At 40.0% G+C, this 21,659-nt stretch overlaps 1 protein-coding gene across 1 annotated transcript; it reads right to left on the bottom strand.

Moving 5' to 3' along the window:
* Positions 1-7,413: 7,413 nt before the first annotated feature.
* On the bottom strand, positions 7,414-17,183 carry LOC137277587 (squalene synthase-like). The gene is made up of 8 exons (XM_067809388.1): positions 16,780-17,183; positions 13,441-13,538; positions 13,115-13,298; positions 12,032-12,160; positions 10,763-10,954; positions 10,117-10,293; positions 9,456-9,608; positions 7,414-8,836 (listed from the first exon to the last, which is right to left on the bottom strand). Exons 1-8 carry the CDS (start codon positions 16,876-16,878, stop codon positions 8,630-8,632), a joined length of 1,239 nt encoding a protein of 412 aa, XP_067665489.1. The 5' UTR covers positions 16,879-17,183; the 3' UTR covers positions 7,414-8,629.
* Positions 17,184-21,659: the final 4,476 nt, after the last annotated feature.

Here is a 21,659-nt window from a genome sequence, read left to right as displayed (position 1 = left end):
TTTACATACCCCGACATGTAGTGCGGGGGTGGGGTGGGGGGGTGTGGGGGGGAGCTAGATATAATCGCCGCCTCGTCAGTCTGCGCGACCTCAACCATTTCGTTTCCAGCGCATAACATAAACACAGTTCAATATTTTTCGGGGTAACATTTAATGTATCAAAGTTTTACTTCCACAGACCATGGACAGACAGGTGCTCTGTCGGGAGACAGGACTCTATCGCGCAAGCAGGCACGTGCAGAACGAGCGTGCGTGCGCACTCATCTTCCTTCCGCTTACGGACAGACTGGATCGCTTCGGGTTAGTCTGAGTATCGCGGAGAAGTTCCGAGGCTTGCCTTACAAATCAAGGAGTTACAGATACTTCTGGTAATAAGCTAACTAAAGAATAATTCACTAACTACGCAAACTCTGGTCTTGGATAAGTCGGTCTTTGGAAGACTAAATTTAAAATTAGCACAAACGAAATCTGCTAGAAAAAGTTATTTAATCCTTTCAAAAAGCGTCTCAAACCTTCCGAGTCTCTGCACCGGTTACAACGAGAGATCTGTCAAACAATGGTGAAGTGAAGCAGCTGATGGAATCCCTGGACTAGCTTACACCACGGAATGTTCTATACACAGAGCAAGCGAGCCGAGCAAGTCGTACACGTTCAACGTCCACTCTACATCACGTTCCCACTTGGTAAAAAGACCTAGGACGGTTAGTTCACGAATCTCAGGACGTCCGCAACGCTGCAGACGGCTCAGGTCTGCTTACACGGAAGTCCATCGCAGTGGATATCAGTTAACGCAAGAACGATTAATTTGTTCAAATCTAAGCGCCTTGATCTACAATACAAACCATGGAATATCTAGAATACACGGCTCATATGGTGAATATCTTCAGCAGAAGACTGTCGCATCTGTAACGCTATTTGAGTTTATCCATAGGTAATCCGACATAAGTGTCCAAGACGTGGACCGACATAGACTACTATGTCATTAAGAACAAAATTAACCGGTTTCAGTAAGGAAGGCATGGCGTCGTCTAACCAGAGAGACTATAATTATATAGACTTTGACTTTAACCGTGTCAACTAAAATATGTATACAGTTTTACTTCAAGGCATGGTATTTTAAAAATAGATGGTTTGCATTATAACTACATCATTCAGAAAACTGATTAGTGCATCACCGTGAAGGTAGGTTCGTTGGGAAAGAGTTGGAAGCAATCTATAACATACCTTAGTGGCAAGCAACGTGTTTCATGTTTAAAATAGTCACCAGTAAATGGCAGAGTTTACAAATTTCCACTTTGGGAAGATACCCTTCCAACTCATCATTTCATAATGTGGTCAACTCATACAATATCATGACAGAAAAGTGTTACTTCAAGCTCATTATCCGAGCGCTACGCTTGTACATAACATCACATGTTAGAGAGTGTGATCACACTGAAAACCATATCTTCTCACAGTGTACTGAGTACAGCTTACTGTGTACGCGCATGACTGAGCGCTGCTGTCAATGCAACCCGCAGCTGCCTGCATAACATCTGAATTGCAGGATGTGTAGCAATGTTCAATATTTGAATGATACAGTAACGTTTACAGTGTGATACCATAGTTTAAGTAGTCGCGTGCTTGTCAGTGTCGCTGTAATACAAACACGAGTCGTCCGTTTGACATCCTGAGATGTAATTTATCTGAAACTAGTACGCTTCAGACTGTTTACAGTATACAATCTAGTCTGTCTCACGGTCATTTGCTAACAATGAAGTGTACACAATCAGCACTGAGGGACAACCCAGTGTTGTATAGTAGGCCCCCTCACAGTCTTTAATGAGTTTATTATCCCCAGGAAACCCGGACAGTCTCCTTAGAAGACAGCTTGTGAATAATCCACGATTATGCATGGGTATCATCCTAGTGTGAAGCAGGTATAAGGGCCCGCCCATAACAATGTCAACAAACAAGCATGTCACAATTGTGTGACCGGTGTACCGTATTTATGATAGGGAAGGCGTGTTGTACATATGTTGTTTGGGAAAGGACTTATTTGAGGTACATGATATATATCCCCTCATTCAACCTTTGTCTTGTTGTTGCTGTTGTAGTTGTTGTTGTTGTTGTTGTTGTGTGTGTAGTTATTGTAACCGGTATTTAACACATTCTAATGATGTAGGAAAATATGTGCATGTGGACGTTATTCCGACGTCTGAACATGAATGCATGACACCTTTCAATAGATCAGTTATGACCCTAACCACTTCATGTAACATTGCTATGAGTGTGGTGAGCAATTTATATTCATAAACACATCGTAAACAGATTTCGGATGAATGAACTCGCCTACGCACAAGTCTACGGTTAACATGACATTTTCAGATTGTAAACAGCTGCACATGGATAACAGGCGGGTGTACCGTTTGTTCGGAATGCACTCATCCTTGTAAAGGTACATCCATGTAGAATAAACTCACACTGTACATGATGGCATTACTTTTTAGATATATATATGTATTGGTATGAACGGGAGGTTCGTAGATCTGTGAGGTGTGTGTTGATGTCTGTCTAGGGAAAACACATATTATCATCGAGATATATGAAGGTTATATACTATGCAAAACCTGACAAAACAAGCATTCATTCGCATCATTAGTTGATTCAAGTCAGTCGGTTCAATACAAAGCTGTGATATACGAACGGACAGTAGTGCTCACTCTGGAACATGAAAGTCAACAGTACAGTCACTCTATACACACACGCTGCTGCTTCAAGGCGTGAGTGTTTAAACAACAAGTCCATGATTTGTAACACTGTTGAATATTCAGTTCACCTTCCCTATGCTGTTATAAGGTTGAATGGGTATCTATAGTCTATATTTTATCCATTGTCTTTAACGATTTCCATTGAGAAGGTCCCAGTTTCACAACTTCTCACACGTAGAAGGAAATTCGGCGTTACTCGTCGTTCAAACGTCTCACTTTATGAGGTGTTTTCAAAATATGAATCAAACTGGACGTGCAGTGTTGTCTCGGCATCCTCTTCTGACTATTAGACTGACCTACTAATGACCGATATTCATGTCCTCAAACATTCACCTCCACGTCATCCTCATCATCATCACCGTCATTATCCTCTACGACGCTATCAGATTCAATGTCACTTTCTATTTCCGGCAGATCTACATCTGTCAAAGACAGGATCGCCTTCATCTTGGGTTTCAGGAGAAGTTTGATTGTATTTTTGAGAACCGATAGCTGCGTGCAAGGATTCATATCCCCTACGGCTGGAGAGCATGTTTTGAAACAGATGCCTCCTTAAAGTACTTAGTATATTCCCCCGCAAAGATGAGAGTATTACGCAGTAGATCTTCCCACCTCAAATTCAGTCTTCTCTCAATCCATTCTTGCGTTCGTCCCTGTCGCTTGGACTATTTCCTCTGCAATTTCATCTCGTCCTGAAACATGTCGTACACCTGCTTCCAGATGTGTTGTAAGTCTACATTTTGCCACTCCTTGGCTTCCATGTCAGTGAATGTTGCCTTCCCGCGAGAGGGTTTGACGACCAGACCACTACCGTTCTGGCAAGAGGGTAGGTCATCACAGTCACTGTCATCACTCTCGGGTTTGGCGCGCTTTCTCTTGGGTTGAAGGCTAATGGCAGGACACTAATCTTTGATTTGTCGCTGTAGATCGTGCATGTTATCTATCAGCACCCCGCAATCCGCGCAAGCCATGGCCATAGTCACTGACTCTCGCTACTCGTGCCCGAATCGGTTTCAATTTGAGTGAGCTGAAGCTGGGACAGTTTTTCTTCTTCAGTCAGAGCACTATCCAGAGATTCTCTTGTGGTTAACTTCTCCCTAGGCAGATCAGGTTCAGACTGAACTTTGACTCACCCGTTTTACTCCTTTATACGATTGACCTGAAGTCGATCCATATCCTAGGTGGTAGGTCTTAGATCAATGATGAGTTGTCCATAGGGTGTTTCAGCAACCTTTTCATAAATAACCATAAAGTAGTCCATACGTTCGGGGAAACTTCAACGGGCAAAGTTTGGCTTGCTGTTTATCGTTTACGGAATGAAACAGGCTGACATAATGTGCGTCCAAAGCAATGTCCCTCGATTCCTTACTTCTCGGAAACAGATTCTGCACCAAGAGAAAGATCAACACATTCTTGTGATGAGAGGTTTGAGTAAACAGCCGTGAAATACGCCTGTCCTGCTTTGCTTCGGCCAGGAAATCGTCCAACACTAATACGTTCCGTTGGCCAGCATCAAAGTAATCCTCGTCCAAGGTATCGTAAGTAATTCCTTTCACAAAGGTCACCTGAGGCAGCTGCTCGCTGCTCCTGATATAAGAGTTGCCATTGAGTATAGCACCAAACAATGCGGGTAGGTTGGGGCTGGATCAGACCATGTTGGAGCACGTGAGAGGTAAACGCAGACGTTCCACGGCCACTGGGTCCGACCACGAGACCATTGGAGGGAATCAGGAACCTGAACTGTTCTTGCTGCGTGTCTCTCTTGAGGGGAGGTAGGTGTCTCTCTTGAGGAAGGTGTGTCTCTTGAGGAGAAGGAGGTGGAGGAGGTAAGTGTCTCTCTTGAGGGGGGTCACTATTTGGAGCGGATCCATGCATCTGCGTCCAATGTCTCTGAAGATCATCGTTTTGTGTGAACCTCTTCCCACAGTCCAGACAGGTAGTCACTTCCATCATGATCCAATACAAGTGTTCAGATTACAAGGGTTCAAGCTTTCTTTTATACTGTTGACGTTTCAAGTCAGCTTCCGCTCATTTCAATGCAGCTTTTGTCCGATTCACTACAGCCTGCATCTCTGACATATATCGTATTTTCATTTTGGGGCGTTTTCTTCTGTCCCTTCGGGGTTGTCACCATTTTCACTTTAGATATAACCTGTCTCTTCTTTGTCTTCAGTCTTGACTTCTTTTGGTGCTTCTGGTTTCTTTCTCTGTTGTGATTTTCTTAACGTGGTGTTCCTGATCTCTATGGTCAACACGCTCTCTTCATGTTGTTCACGTCCAATCCGTGCTGGTGACAGTTAAACTGTCAGGCTAGACTACCGTACAGTTTATATTGTCTTATAGATGCAGGAGGGAATCTTAGAAGACACTCGTTTCTTCACAGCACAGTTATGGCTATGCGTTAAAGAGTGATGATATGTGTAGTTTAATTTGGTCTTACAATACACACAGGTAAATAATCCTTGATCCATGGTCTTCACCATTGTCTTCTACGGGCAGCAGGACAGAACATGCGGCACACAGGTAGACATCTTAAACTGAACTGTAAGCAGTATCAAAGGACACTGTCGCATGCACAACAGATCACAAAAGCCTAAGGAGTGAGGGTTGGAGGGGTGTGGTAGGCTGATATTCATGTATAACCGTGAATACTTGAAAAGGGCCCTTCAGAGGAATGGTTTATTCACAAGCTCATCTTGACTTGCTTATTTCTAAGGAGACTTTGGGGTGGTCGGCTGAACTGACAGGATGAGGAGACTATTGTAAACATGAAACACGTTGCTTGCCACTAAGATGTCTTATAGATTCAACATGTCATATTTGGAATTTCAATTTCATAGTAAAGTTCAAATTCTAGTACATTTCTTGGTTGAGCCCCACCCGGGATTCGAACCCGCACCCTCAGAGTCAGGCATTTAATCGCCAGCACACAAAGTCAGCCGCCTAACCCGCTCAGCCACCGCGAGTTCCACAAAAATGAAAGTCGGACAACTGGTAGTCTAAACTGCGTACTTTGTGTACCCCTCTGACAAGTGTAAATTATCACGGCTCTCACGGCCTAAAGCTATGATTACACGATACCATTTAGAAAGTGGTCAAATGCAACATGTCATAATTGGGATTTCACTTTCTTAGTAAAGTACAAATTCTAAATGGCATCGTACATAACACACTTTAAAATCGTGCAAGATTATGGCCTGGTAAATGTTAATGATGAAACACGTTGTGTCTATATTCAAATTTCGCGCTAGTGAATTATTTTGTGGGCTAGTTAATTTTAAGTATAGCTAGCTCTACTGGCTAGTAAATTTGGAAACTATTTCGCATACTGCACATATATATGCCTTAATGAATCTGTGGTAAAAACACTTGTATGTTTTGGGAATGATAAATATAATGCATTGAAGAATTGTGCATTGAGGAAAAAACATTGTGAGGATTGAACGTCAGTGTGTAAATAGTGTATGCATATATCTACTTTCAAGCGCTTTCTGACTCACTGTGTCTATCTAATGAACACTGAAGTGATCTCATTTTAATTCTACAAACAATGAATTCATCATCTTCAGTGGGAAGGGTATTTTCCTTATTTGCTGAGGTTCCTGGTCGGAATATTTCTGGTTTTGCCGGTATGTGTTGTGATCCATCAGCCACAGAGAGGCAAAAAACTGCCAATATTGTAGAAGGTGATTTTAGGTAAATCTGTCTATGACATTCCAAAAAGGCACAAACGTCGCATGGCATCACAATGAAATTGAAATGGAAAGGTTTGGTGCGTCAGTCAATGGTGGTAACTCCAACTAGGGAGATTCTAACAATATCCCTGCTCTCACTAACTAATCTATGCAAACAAGCTGTCAGATCTCCCAGTCAAACTGGACGTGAGACTCCACCTTTGCACCATCAGCCAAGCTCATCTCTATAGCCCGTTTACGAACATTACGAGACAAATCATCAGAGTTTGTTGATTCCATGGGCCTGTGCAGAATTTGGTTTTGTTCTTCTATTATATTTTAGTTAGCGATTCATCAGTCTGAAATGAAATCAAACGGACTGTAGTTGCTAATTCCTCTGTAAACAACAGAACGTATGCAGTTTTGAAGGATTGGCTTTATCCTAAAAGATCAACCCATAGACCATACATATCATGTCTTCAGTGCTTGCATGTCGTGAAACTACATACCCTGGGTCCATTCCCATAGTTGTCACAATCTCAAATTACCTGCACATGAATTCCATTTGCCACTGATTGGCTACTCCATGAGGTCGTACGAACCAGACTGTCAACCAGCCTGCGATGTTTTATCTATATCAACAACACGTTGTACGATCCCACTGATTACAATCTAGGATTTAACAGAAATTAAACTAACTGGATAGTACCAGAAAGCAATAAAATTCTTTCTCATTCTTCTGTAAACATCTTCTCCATCAGCAAAATGGTAACCAAAGTCAAGTTTGGTTTATTTGTGACAGCAAGAGCCATAAGAGGAAGTAAGTTGGGTTTTACGCCACCTTACGACACCCTCCCCCCTCCCCCTTGGCTTGACTAGCGAACGCTTTTATCTCTTGGCTTCTCCGCCACCAAGCACCAAGAATGAGTACTGATATGTGTTCCCCAGAAAACCCCAGGATATGTGAAAAATGATGCCCATACTTCAACTAAGTTGTGTAACATTTTATTGCAAGAATATCTCGCATCACAGTCATAAAACTCACCATACATACACCAAACAGTCGGTCTGTAAATTGTGCATAAACATGAATGCTGTAAATATCTAGTAGCCACAAACTGAAAGACCTAATACAAAGGGCATGAGCACCCTTAGGGCTCCACACAAGTCCAGATTCTCTAGGTTACAGTGTGACCAAAATTCCAACTGGGTTTTGTTATTAACTCCCATAAAAAGAAACCATCCTGTGGTTCTGATCAATCTTGAATTCTGAAACATAATGACATATTTTCATTCATCCCCACAATGGAATGTAAGCAACACAAACACTGATATGTAATACAGATTACAGACATGTAACTTATCTGCACTATATACAGTAACAGAAACAACTCAGTTTTCATTCTTCATGTGTCTTAAAGTGGCATGAAAAGGATGTTGGCTTACTCGATACGCTGTTTCACAAACACAACCTACCATCACCATGCCCTTGTCAAATCAGATCCAAATCAGTTTAGAAATAAAGATAATTCCAAGATTTGATGATTGATCTCATTAATGTAAGACATATCATCACAGCCCTAATGAACATTCTAGCAAAGTGACCTTTGACTTGTAAAGCCAATGGCCATGTCCTTTGATATCATCCATACATCATTTCTCGAATACATATATTTTAACAAGAGTCTGTGAGTAGTTACAAAGAGAAAAGACAAATAGGCCAAAAAGGCAATATGTTAGCAAATATGCACTAAACATGACACTGACGTATGTCAACTGGTATTCCTGTTTGACCTCTAGAGAGAGTCCCCTCCAGTGGGTGTGTAGGGCTTGTATTTATTTAGATATATCTGCTCACCCTGCAGAAAATGAATGCCCAAAGTGATGCAGGCAAAAAGTCATTCAGTTATCAAATCCTGGAAAGAGTCTGAACTCTGCACAAAAATCTTTGCTACTCCCCAGACAAATGTTATATGTGGCCTGTCTCTGCCCATAAATAGTTGTGGAAAATAGTTTATTGGAGACCTCTGTCTGGACTAGTAATTATTAGCTACAGCTATCAGCATCACTGCACAGAACACACATTTGAGCGCCTCTATCCATGTAGGTTTGTCATCGAATGATCATGTCTATCAAAGCAGACATATGATATGACTAGAAGCATCACAGCAGAGGACACAGAACACAGCACCTCTGTCCACTTTGTTACGTCATTGAGTGATACATTGCTTCAATCTGGGACCAGTAGTTGTAGGAGATGGCTACCAGCATCATGGCACAGGAGACGTAGAGCGGAGGGTAGATGCTTGATGTGGTGTATTCATGTTTTGTCTTGCAGCAGGCCAGGACATCTTCACATAATTTCCTGGTTTTTTCGGAATTTGGATCTTTGGCAGGAATGCGACCTGCAATCTAAAGTACACAGCAGTTCTTAGAAATCTGAAATGACTTTTATAAAGGAAATAACAACATGAATATGTCACCACAAGCTGTAACTGGCCAGAAAGATTTGTGGTCCAAACTTGGAGACAGAAACATTACATCCATAATTTTATTAGGTTTCTAAACATCCTTTGATGATGGGGTAGACTAGAGGCTGAAGAATTCTCTTGTCACCTCGATTTGATTAACAACATGGGTAAAATGTGTGAACCCCATTGCTGATGTTCTCCACTGTGACGTTCATGGTATAATGCTGAAATTGCCATAAAAAACGCAAATCACTGACTCACTCCTGAGGCACCTGCTAACCTCATTAGGCCTGAGGGTGGGTGGGGTGGGGGGTGGCGCATCCTAGTGATTGAAGTGTTTGCTCATCATGCCTAAAGCCTGGGTTTAATTCCCCACATGGGTTCAACGTGTGAATCCCATCTCTGGTGTTCCCAGCAGTGATATTGCTGGAATATTGCGAAAAGTTGTGCAAAACTAAACTCACTCACTCATTAGGCCCGTGCTTTTCAATATTTTGCTTGGGAATCTTTTACCGATCAATTACCTCAGGTAAAGTGAGCAGGGAATTGTTTCTCCTTACCTCATTAGTATAGTGAACCATGATAGCTTTGACTTTCTCTGTGCAGCTGGACCCCATGATCATCTTGACTGCCTCCCCCTTCCTGATCTTCACAACACCAGTAAACACGTCTGGATTGTTGTAGCACCGCTCCAGGGTAGCAATAGCCATCACCTGTACAAACATCACATGTCATGACCTCTGAGTTCACTACATGGGACATGAACTGAATCTACAACAACACATGGAATGCATAACCAGATCACAAACACCACATGACATGAGCTCTGAGTTCACAAACATCACAAGACATGAGCTCTGAGTTCACAAACATCACACGACATGAGCTCTGAGTTCACAAACACCACACAACATGAGCTCTGAGTTCACAAACACCACATGACATGAGCTCTGAGTTCACAAACAACACATGGAATGCATAATGAGATCACAAACACCACAGTTTTTTAAATTAAAGAAACAAAAATGGAACAATCTGTATATTCCACTTCCTACAATTGACCAAGTGATGTGCAAGAACACTTAATATCAGGGAATACGTGAGTTTCTCTTCACATTAATACCAGCACTATTTCACATACATTAAGGCAGCAGGAAGCCATCAAGTCATCATCTGTTTACATAAATTATAAGAAAGATGACCCCTGAAATATTGTCTCACCTGTGGGATTGCACAAAACTGAAAGACGGACTTGTTCTGTAGTCGAGACATGTATTTGATGCAGTCAGGTATGAGCTCCAACGTCCTGGTGATGAGATCATTAAGACAACTCACAGCTTCTCTCCTGTGATGTGGGTCAGCAAAGTCACGCAGATTTTTTGCATATTTGCTCCATACCTTACAGAAAAAGAGCATCCATCATCAGCATAAAGGATGCGAATCTGGGTGAGATTGTGCAGAATCCACTCAGCAATAACAAAATCATTACAGTGTTCACTGACTACTGAAATTCCTTAAGTCTGACTGGCTGAATGGTTCAGTTTCAATTACATACAATTACATTCATTACATTCAATTTACATTCATTTCAAAAAGAAAGTCACAAAACAAATTTATGAAAGAACCCACTATATGCTGACAGTTTTTTCAATTTAGTTAAAAAGCAAACTACATGCCTTTGCCCTGCCAGTCATAATGGTTATCAGAGCAAAAAGATTCCTTGAACATACAGCATGCACACAGAGGCAACGGGTAATGTGCTGAAACTGGCTAAGGTAAGGGGCATAACTCTGTACAGCAAGCTTTGTCTCAGACCACTGAGGCTATGCCTCCCTAACGTCTAGGGAAGGCAGGTGTTGTCATGTACCTGTTTAGGCCAGAACTCACGGCCCTCTTCACTATCCTCCAGGTAGTCTCGGATGATGTTGGTCCTCTGAAGGAACAGACCCATTCTGTTGGCTAAATCCAAGTCTTTCCCAACAAACTCACCCTCAAGACCAGAGGCAGAGAACAGCTTGGAGAGACCAATTCCAATGAGTCCAGCCACATAGTGGCAATACTGGAAAGAGATATGTGTGATACAGCAATGACATTACAACCTAACTGCCATGGGATATATATAGTATATCATGACAACATTAACTGGAGATATGTATCATATACAACAGTACTGCTTGGTGATATGTATTATATCATGATAATATTGCTAGGACATATGTACGAACAAATCATGCAGGGGTTCAAAATTTATATTAAAAGCGACTTGCCACAGAGCAAGTGATTTCAAGAAAGTAACTTCTGACAAATTTTCCACTTGCCCTGATTTTATGACACAAGGTTTGATGTTAATAAATTTACTGAACTAATTATCGAAGAGTGATAAATTTCAAAGAACGATAGCTCTAAATTACTATTATTGCGAAATGTAATAGGTACATTATGAGCAGATATCAAATGAAATCCAAGTTTATATGCAGTTTGAGACCATATGTGGAAATTGCCTAGTATCAAGTCTTTGAAGGGCATTTAGAAGTGAAATACATATTACTTCTTTATTCCGAGAACACATTTGATGAAGGAGCAGCATTAACTCCGAAACGTGTTCTCAGAAAGATTTTTATGGATATCAACTTCTTTATTATGAGAACACAACGTTTCAGAGTTCATGCTGCTCCTTCATTAGGTGTGTTCTCATAATAAAGAAGTTGATATCCATAAAAATCTTCATTCTTAAATTACCTAGTAGTAATTACCTAGTACGACACCATCATTTGATTGCTGAAATGAAAACTGACTTGTCCCGGGCGTTAGGCAATGGGATTTTTGAACCCCTATCATGACAATATTACAAGGAGAAGTGTATTATACATCATGACAATACTATATTAGCAGATGGACCTGACAGTTTTCACAAGAAAACTAATACAACAACATGAGGGTGGACTTGCTGGACAGACAGAAGATGATACAACTATACATGCAAACTCCTTGTCTACAAACCAGTTGAGTGCGTGTGCATTATATTGTTGTCAAATGTTGCCTTCTGATATATTCCAGCTTTAGGAAGGTAACTTGTAAATGGACCAGACAGTGCTATCTTATCTGAGCATCTGTATGCCTGGATGCGTTCACGTACCTCATCCCAGTCTGCTAATGTTTCAACATTCCTTTCCATGTACACACACATGCCTTCCCCCATCTGACGACATATGTCTGAAATCACTTCCCTTGATATTACAGACAGCTGACGGAATTCATAGGATATCTGCAACAAAAGGGAAGCAAATGTTAAAACAAAAACAAACCAAATCTAATAATCTACAAATACAGTCAAGCACCATTGTCTCGGTATTCATGAGACCAAGAAAAAATATCAAGTTATCCGAACTTAGAGACATCCAACCAAGACATATCATCACATAGTATTTAGAAGCAACTCAATCACATGACAGTCACATGATTATACAAAACTCTCTTTGGATACACGAGTGCAGAATGGAGGATGTGATCAAATTCTGTATTGCACCTCAAAGTCCATATTTAACCCCTGCTGGTTCTACTTCCTCCCAATGCTCAGTACTTTCATGCAAGACAAGAGAGTGTATAATAAGTATAGAACATTATACTGGTTTATTTGGATGTTTTGTATTGAACTAGAAAATGTCACGAGAGCAGAGAAATTAGTTTGAAGATGTCGTGAGAGTGGAGTAACAACAAGTTTGAAGAATGAGTTGTCTCCCTGCTCTCATGACATCTTTGATTTCAATGCACAACATCCAAATGCACTAATATGACATTCTTAATATGAATTGTTTTACACCACATTCAGAAATTTTTAAGCAATGAGATTGTAGTCTGGACCAGACAATCCAGTGATTGACATTACAAGCACCGATCTATGCAAATGGGATATGATGACATGTATCAGCAAAGTATGACCACCTCATCCCATTTCCATATGGATGAGGAGTTCAAGACCAATTCTCACCCAGATCTTCAAAGGGGAGAAGGTGAATGCTCCCATGATAATAGTGCCCCTACAAATTGGGACTCACAGAATACCCCCCTGATCCAGGAGAGTACATTGTGGATTATGGAAAGCATACCATAGGTCCATAAAGTACCCTTTCATTCAAAAATGCCTAAGAAATCAAGTAAGTGTGCTGTAGGTCAGGAACACCCTGTATTTTTCAATTAAGCCTCCCATGCATGGACTGACCGTTGGGAAGTCTTCCAGCACTATCCTGTCCTTCTCTTTGCTCTCTGTGTAGCACCACTTGGGGTCGAGCAGGTTCTTGTAGAAAGACCTTAGCATGGGCAGCTTCACTTTGTTGGGTATTGTCATGTCATCCTCAACAGTGTCCAGAGCCCGTAGAACCAGGTAAAATATGCACACTGAATCCCTGAAGTTGAAGAGTAGGAATCAGACCACATTTTTCACTGCAACCAATCTTTGATTCTTTCAATTATTCAGACTAGCACTAATATATTCTTGAGCATATTTACACAAATAAGCCGCTATATGGAGTTCTGTATGTTTCTTACCTTAGTTCATCATCTAGAGCCTGGATGACAGCAGCAAAGCTACGACTCGTCAGTCTCAGGTACTCGTAACACTTCCTCAAAGTAGGGCTCATCAACTCCTGCAACAAAAAACACAAATACAATGTATACAGAAATTGAAGTTTGACTTCAAATCCTTGAACATCCCACAACATCTCCCCATCTCCCGAAACAAAACCAAGTTGAAACAAATCCGACATACTTCACTGGTATGAAGTACCTGCACTGATACACATGCTCCTGGAATCAGTCTGCCTGAGGTAAGATTGCAAGATGTCTCCCTTTCACTTTAACAGTAACCACTTCCTGAGAATCACTCACATTTCTCAGCCTTTGATTGGTAACAACTTAAAATTGATAACAGAATGGGTGACCAAGCTCATCAATGTCATTGATTTTGTATGGTTGTTTACAGTTCCTAATTTTAGCAGATAAATATACAAGCAGTCCGTACCCATTGTAACATAAAGCACATGCTCTAGTGAAAGTTATTATTGACAAATACAGCCTAATATTTTATGTCTCAATGTGTCTAGCACGCATTGAAAAAAGCTAATTTGGGATTGACAAAGGCTCACTGGTCACCACAAGATCAATTGTTGAAAACACTCCATACTTGAAGCTTTAAGCATAGCACTACATAACAGTGTGGAATTTGCCATACTTTCCCTAGCTTGACCTCATCAAAGAGTGGGCACTTTAATATTATGTGAACACATTCCTATATTATGTGTGAAAAGACTATGACAGCTTTCAGAGTCTGAAATTTCAAAGACTGAGACTATTCAGGTGTTATAAAATCCTATTGCCTGATGCCCGTGATAAGTCAGTTTTCATTTCAAGCAATCAAATAATGGTATCTTACTTGTCCATGGGCTACTATGTAATTCAAACAGCAAATAAACTTTGATTTCATTTCATATCTGCTCAAAATGTAGCCATTAAATTTTGCAATGATGGTAAAGTAGTGTTATCTTTCTTTGATATCGATCACTTTTCAATTAATAGTCCAATGAACATTAACATCAAATACCATGTTGATTTATTCTTTCATAATTACACCATCATAATTATGTCATAAAATCATGACAAAGGGAAAATATGTCCCTTTCTCTCTTGTTTGAGTAGCATTTTAGAAGTTGAGGTGTACAAAGCAAATTCCGGCTTAACAGCAATACAAGAACCTGTATCGAAACGTCGCAGTCATGCAGTAAAGACGTTGTTATCCATAACAATTTGTACTATAAATTTTTCTGTTAAAGTCCCTTTCCCTGTGGCAAGTGGACTTTATGAAAAATTGAACCCCACTTATTTAATGCATCTAATGCAATTATAAATCTGAATAAATTTATTGGGCCATGGAGCAGTCTGGTTTTGTGTGGTGCAGTTTGATTTTCTTATCCAAATCCACCTTGTGCAAGTGAAATCATGTTCCCTGATTTGAGCCTGTTTTTGACGTCATTTAGAAGAATTGACTGCACTATGTACTTGCATTCATGAAGTTTAAATGTGGATTTATATAAGTTTGCACACAGAGTCTAAAGCTTGCATCAACATGAATAAAACACTGAAATCAGTAAGTAACAAAACACCTGCAATGTGGATGGGTTGAGTGTAGATACTGAATCCAATGTTTATTTTGCAGTCCAAAATGTACTATTTTCTAATCCATCTCTGATCATGCAAATAGCACTTTGTAATTATGGTAAAGCTGTCTTGATGAAAGCTCTAGATGATTATGTCAAAAAAATGAATGAGCAAACAAATTAGATTGAATCAAATATTGGATCAAATACTGGATGCTTCAGATTGATATTTTCTAAATTACAGACTATTTATTACATACAGGACAATTTAGGCTTGAGTCCACAGATGAAAAAACATGACAAACCTATCAAAACTTTATAACAGTACACAATAACAAAACATTCCATGCAAAATATGCATGACTGGTTACTTGATGAACATTTGAATAAATAAAACAGTGTCCATTGCTGCATTGAACAGTGTCTCACAATATGAAAATATAATGAAAAACATAACATTGTCCATGTCACTGATTTATCTGGGATTTCAAACTGGATGCCCTTTGCAGGGACTTTGGAAAACATTTTTTTCAAAACTGGGATTTTTCAAGGTGTCATTTTCTTATAAATTTGCAGATTCCAACATTGCTTGTAGTTTAAAAGTGTAATACCAAGCAATCAATCCCTTTTAATTTTCATTACTGGTCCAGTTATCAGTTAAATACAAGTAATGTGGGTTTTCATTGGTTACTGATACAGCAGGCTTGGGGTCAGATATAGGCCTATACATGATATATATCCTTGCTCAAAAGTTGAGAGGTAAAAGCTCATCTCAAAGCGTGTTATCTCTTTTACATTGATCTGAAGACATCCCATGTATATCACTGACAGAAGGCATTCACCTCTGCCACTGAGCCAGTCATATCAAGGTGACCATAATAACCAGACCCATGGGTTTTGCATGACGTAGATAAGCATGCCAATAAGAACAAATTTGCAGAAAGGAAAAGATGCATGCGATGTCCCCAAGGGCCATTCAATATTGTTCATTGACTCAACCTGTTTCTGAAATACAAACAATATTTAACTTTAGCAATCAAATCTTACTGTAGAGTACAGATTAGCATTTCATAACATCATTGGGTCCTTAAATATCTTGTACAGTGCCTTGATATTGGTTTAAGATGTAAACCTAAAACCCCGATACCAGTATTACATGACTGCTGTCGCTTGACGATGCATTTGGAATGGGTGTGCAGAGCCAAGGCAGAGTGTGCAGAGGCAAGATATAAAGAGTTATGTCCCTTGGTGTATCGTCTGCTTGTTTGACTTTTTTTTTTAGGCAATGTCTTTCAAGTAAAAATAAAAAAAAATATTGCATTCCACTGCAGAATGATACATTTTAGTATACACGAAAAAAGGTAAGTAGGGGCAGGTGGTGAAATTGGTCCCAGGACTTTGATGACCCCAACCATCTCATTCCATTTTAGGCAGTACCTTAGAAGTTAAACCAATTCTCTTACGATGTGGGATATGAAATGAAAAAATGCAAACATAATTGCATAAAAACTCTCACACCATACGTGTTGAGGAAATCAAAGATGTGAATATACGTCTTTGAGGAAATTAATGAACATTCGCCTTTTGTAATGTTGAATGAACAAACGGACTCCTGCGCTTTAACTGATCAACACCATTCTGCAAAAACATACATCTACATCAACTATTTAAGCTGGCAAATATCACATCAACGAATTCTCTCCCTGTGACATGAGTCAAGTAGAATATATCTCACCGGGTCACACTGTGGCAAGACTGCCCGACAGTCTCCTAGCTTGTAGCGCACTAATGCCAGAATTTCGTCTGGGTGGGACACTGACCGCAACAAATCCATCGTGAGTGAGGGATTCAGGACTCTGTGATTTGTAGTTTTCCCTCGTCAGACACTTTGTGGAGTCTATGACAATGTCAGCACGTGCATGAAAAAGTGCCAACTTCAACAGAATACCAATCACAAAGTCCGTGACAACGTGTTCTTGTCAGTAATAATCATCGGTAATTAAACTGTAACTTAACAAACTAATAAAAATACCGCCGCAATGGTCAGTCGATCTCGGGTGATTACCCAAGTGACACAATTTAAGCCCGATCACACCACGCCGCACCATGTTTGTTGTTGGTGAGATCACGAAATCCTCTAACACGCAGTGTTTCATTGGTGCGATTCTTAACAGCTGACGAGCAATGGACCAATGAAAAGTGATGTCACAAATGAAACCGCTATCAGCTTTGATTTTCATTCGGGTCTCAGATATGAGACGACCAAACGAATCATTATTCAGCAGTATCCTGTTGGTAGAACTTTACAGTCGTTAGATACACACTCTCAGACTAAAACATACAACACAAATCAGTTAATAAATATGAAGAAATTAAATAGGATCCCTGCAGGTACCAGCTAGTACGACAGCTGCTGTATATCATGAAGTTTTACGCCTGTTTATTAATTCATTAATTACTCTGGGTAAATTAAGGAAATCACGAACAGGATGTATGCATATGTGCATGAACCCTGTCGATTTTAATATAAAATAACCCACTAGGCTTCCGAGGTTAAACCATCGGTTAAAAACAGAAATGCAATATTGAAAGTCCCTTAGCTTTCGTCGGCAAATTTTAAATTCAGTAAGGCTACTTGCAGCTGATATATATATGTACTGGCTGCTACTGGCATGTGTCGCCCGCCATGCTACTATCACTGTCTATCATCCATCAGACTACTGACACTGTATATATCACCCATCATATGCTACTGTCACTGTCTATATCACCCATATGAGGCTACCAGCTGACACTGTATATGTCACACTTAATTCAAGCTACTGTCACTGTCTATATCACCCATATGAGGCTACCACCTGACACTGTATATGTCACACTTAATTCAGGCTACTGTCACTGTCTATATCACCCATATGAGGCTACCACCTGACACTGTATATGTCACACTTAATTCAAGCTATTATCACTGTCTATATCACCCATATGAGGCTACCACCTGACACTGTATATGTCACACTTAATTCAGGCTATTGTCACTGTCTATATCACCCATATGAGGCTACCACCTGACACTGTATATGTCACACTTAATTCAGGCTACTGTCACTGTCTATATCACCCATATGAGGCTACCAGCTGACACTGTATATGTCACACTTAATTCAGGCTACTGTCACTGTCTATATCACCCATATGAGGCTACTAGCTGACACTGTATATGTCACACTTAATTCAGACTACTGTCACTGCCCATCACCAAAATCCAGTAAGCAGGTCCAAGTCATCTCCCAGTGTGAGATATAAAAACATAAACTCTTTTTGCACAATGTTAATTAATTGTGAGTGGTAAATAAAGGGATTGATCTGTGTAACTTGTACCAAACATTCAGCTTTACACGTACAACAGCCATTGTGAAGTAAGGCTTTGAGTATGAGAATATTAAATGTACGTTACTGTCCCAGCCTGATGGTTCACCGATCGCGAGTTGACTATGATCTGCTCTTTTTACAGCGGCATTCAAAGTTTAATGTAATGTTTTCCTTCATTAACATCATGTACACTTCACAACTGTTTTAAATCTTGATGATTTTCTTATAAAATTACACTTTAGTTCTTCTGTATCCCAACCTTTGCAGAAATGTACGCTAAAGGTTGCAGCCAACTACCAGACTCATTGTCTGTCAAATATGAAGATGACAGTCATTTCTTTTAGAATATTTATAAATTAATATCATTTCCAAACAGCTATACGTATACAGTTTCACAGCGTACAAAAAATTAAATCCGACAGTAACTTTAAGAATGAAGTGTACGTTACTGCCTTTTTTGTAATCAAGAATATTTTAACAAATCTTTTAAGGCTAATTACGTTTATGTAACGTACATGGACCATCCAAATCAAATCAAATCAAGTTTCGATTCAAAGTAGATCTTAGATGGTGAGATAATGACCAAATTGAGCCGGCGTTATATGTACGTGACCAAATTGTACGTGACCGAAATGTACGTGACCAAATTGTACGTGACCAAATTGTACGTGACCGAAATGTACGTGACCGAAATGTACGTGACCAAACTGTACGTGACCGAAATGTACGTTAGGCTTGTGCAGCCCTAGCTGAAAAAACAACAACTTTGGTTTTATAAGAGATTTTATGCAAGGTTCATGAAGCAGTACCACGTGGCAAGTCGCAGTGTATGTTCAAGTCGTGGTCATCTAAACCTATTTGCAGAGACGTTTGAAAATTAAAAGTGAAATGCCCGTTACCGCCTGAAAACCTCGTGTATTTGGCAAAAAAAACCTTGTTAGTTCTCATAATGTTATCGGTTTAAGTTGTAATTTTCACTTGTCTGTTGGTTTAAAGCCTTTCTTGCCCCTTCATTGCTGCCAGAGTATTTACTTACTTGGTGAAAACAAATCAACAGAAACAGCAACTTGACTTGAAATGTACGTCATATAACAGATTAAGTTGTGGAGTTCACAAACTAGGAAATTTCTGTTGTAGTTCTGTGTTTTATGTATCCCTCATTTGTGTCTAAGACTGTTAAGTGAGTCATGACCAAACACAATTTATTGATGGATTATTTAACAGAATACTAACTTGTTCTTTCCTTTGTCTGTGGGTATTTTTATGTACATTAAAAGGTTAATTATGTTGCATGCTTCTTCACTGATACAAAAACGTGTTCTAGTCATGGTACACTTACTTCACCTCATGTGGGAGAGCATGAATCGATAGAGCATTGACATTTACTTGTACGTTACATTTATTCCGAGTTACAAAATAGACCTATTTGAGATATTGTTCTAACACAGTGTCTCTTATGTCCGAAATAGGAGCACGCATTATACTTGGATGGACACGAAGACTCTTTACATGTTGAGACCATATGTTTTTATACCTTAGTGTTTGAATAATCAAGGGTATTCTGTCCATGTTGGAGTGAGGTATTCATATTATGTTGACTACTTCCAACATCCGTTCGCGTTTTCGGCATTTACTGATTTTCTCTGAGTTATGGCAACGTACATTTCCAAGCTGATCGTCACATCAGGCAACTGTCACTGTCTTTGTTACCCATCAGGCTATTGTCGAAGTTCCATTCGGCATCATTATGTTATGTTTTTAGGCTGCATTACGGACAGACTAGAGCGCTCTTTTGGATAACTAACCAAGCTACAGACTGAAAACTGCATTTGTTTTTGCTCGGTCAGATATCTCTCTCTATCTATCTATCTATCTATCTATCTATCTATCTATCTATCTATCTATCTATCTATCTATCTATCTATCTGTCTGTCTGTCTGTCTATCTATCTATCTATCCACACATACATATATGTGTGATGTGTGTGTATTGTGTGTATGCATGTGTGTGTATGTGTGTTATGTGTGTTTTGTGTTGTGAGTGTGTGAGTGAGTGTGTGTCTGTGTCCATTTTAACTAACACGCTGACACACTGACCACAGGCAGTGGCGCAAATGTGGTTGCGCAGCGTAGAGAAAATGACCGGTCTTCATATATGTGAGCGATGCGCTGCACAACCCCACCTGCGCTACAGTCTGCCTGTGCACTGACACACTGACACGCAAGAGCAAGATGGATACCAAGAGGATATTTTGTCACTATGTCAGAAGGAGACATGAGTGCACATTTACAGCGACCGTTTAACCAGATAACCAGTTATCAGTGTTATACTGATACAATTGTGCTTGATATGAATTTGAACCCATTCGTATATGTTGGTCTGTCATTGCAATTTCACGCACGACACCTCACCAAAGAAGTGGAAGCTGGTGGATTCAGTTGGTGCTGGTTTTCTGGGACAGTAAAGGCTTAATCATGATTAACACTCTGCAGCGATGTCATAATTATCTTGTAAATGGACAGTACTATGTGACAGAGCTATTCCAGGATATATAAATAAACGCATTGTGCGTTCCAAAACCACACACTCAGACCGAAAATCAGCAATCTCAGACCACATCATCCCCTGTCCTCATCACCACAGAAGTTAACGTCAATAAAATATCATACGAATACAGGACGCGTGTAATATACAATAACTTCTCCACATTCTTGATAACGCGTCAAGTGTTCATGTTCGTCCAACTTCAAAATGCCTTTCGACAGCTTCAAACTATCATATATTTCTTATTGTAAAGTATCATATCTTTCTTATCATAATTAAATCATTTACTGTGGTAAATAACGCCCATGTGAACCACTATTATTTTGCACCCGTGAAGGTCTACCCGGGGTAGAATAGGCCTTCAGCAACCCACGCTTGCCATAAAAGGCGACTATGCTTGTCGTAAGAGGCGACTAACGGGATCGGGTGGTCAGGCTCGCTGACTTGGTTGACATATGTCATCGGTTCCTAATTGCGCAGATCGATGCTCATGTTGTTGATCACTGGATTGTCTGGTCCAGACTCGATTATTTACAGACCGCCGCCATATCGCTGTAATATTGCTGAGTGCGGTGTAAACCTAAACTCACTCACTCACCCATTATTTTGCAAGGCATGGATTAGTAGTTATTGTACTGCTGCTTCTCTTATTTTTCATCACGTTACACCTTAGGCTAAATAAAAAAGGGAAATGTTTCT

The sequence above is a fragment of the Haliotis asinina genome, chromosome 3, assembly GCF_037392515.1.
Source record: "Haliotis asinina isolate JCU_RB_2024 chromosome 3, JCU_Hal_asi_v2, whole genome shotgun sequence".
Classification (NCBI taxonomy): Eukaryota; Metazoa; Mollusca; class Gastropoda; order Lepetellida; family Haliotidae; genus Haliotis; species Haliotis asinina.
This window is presented reverse-complemented; position numbering and strand designations above follow the sequence as displayed.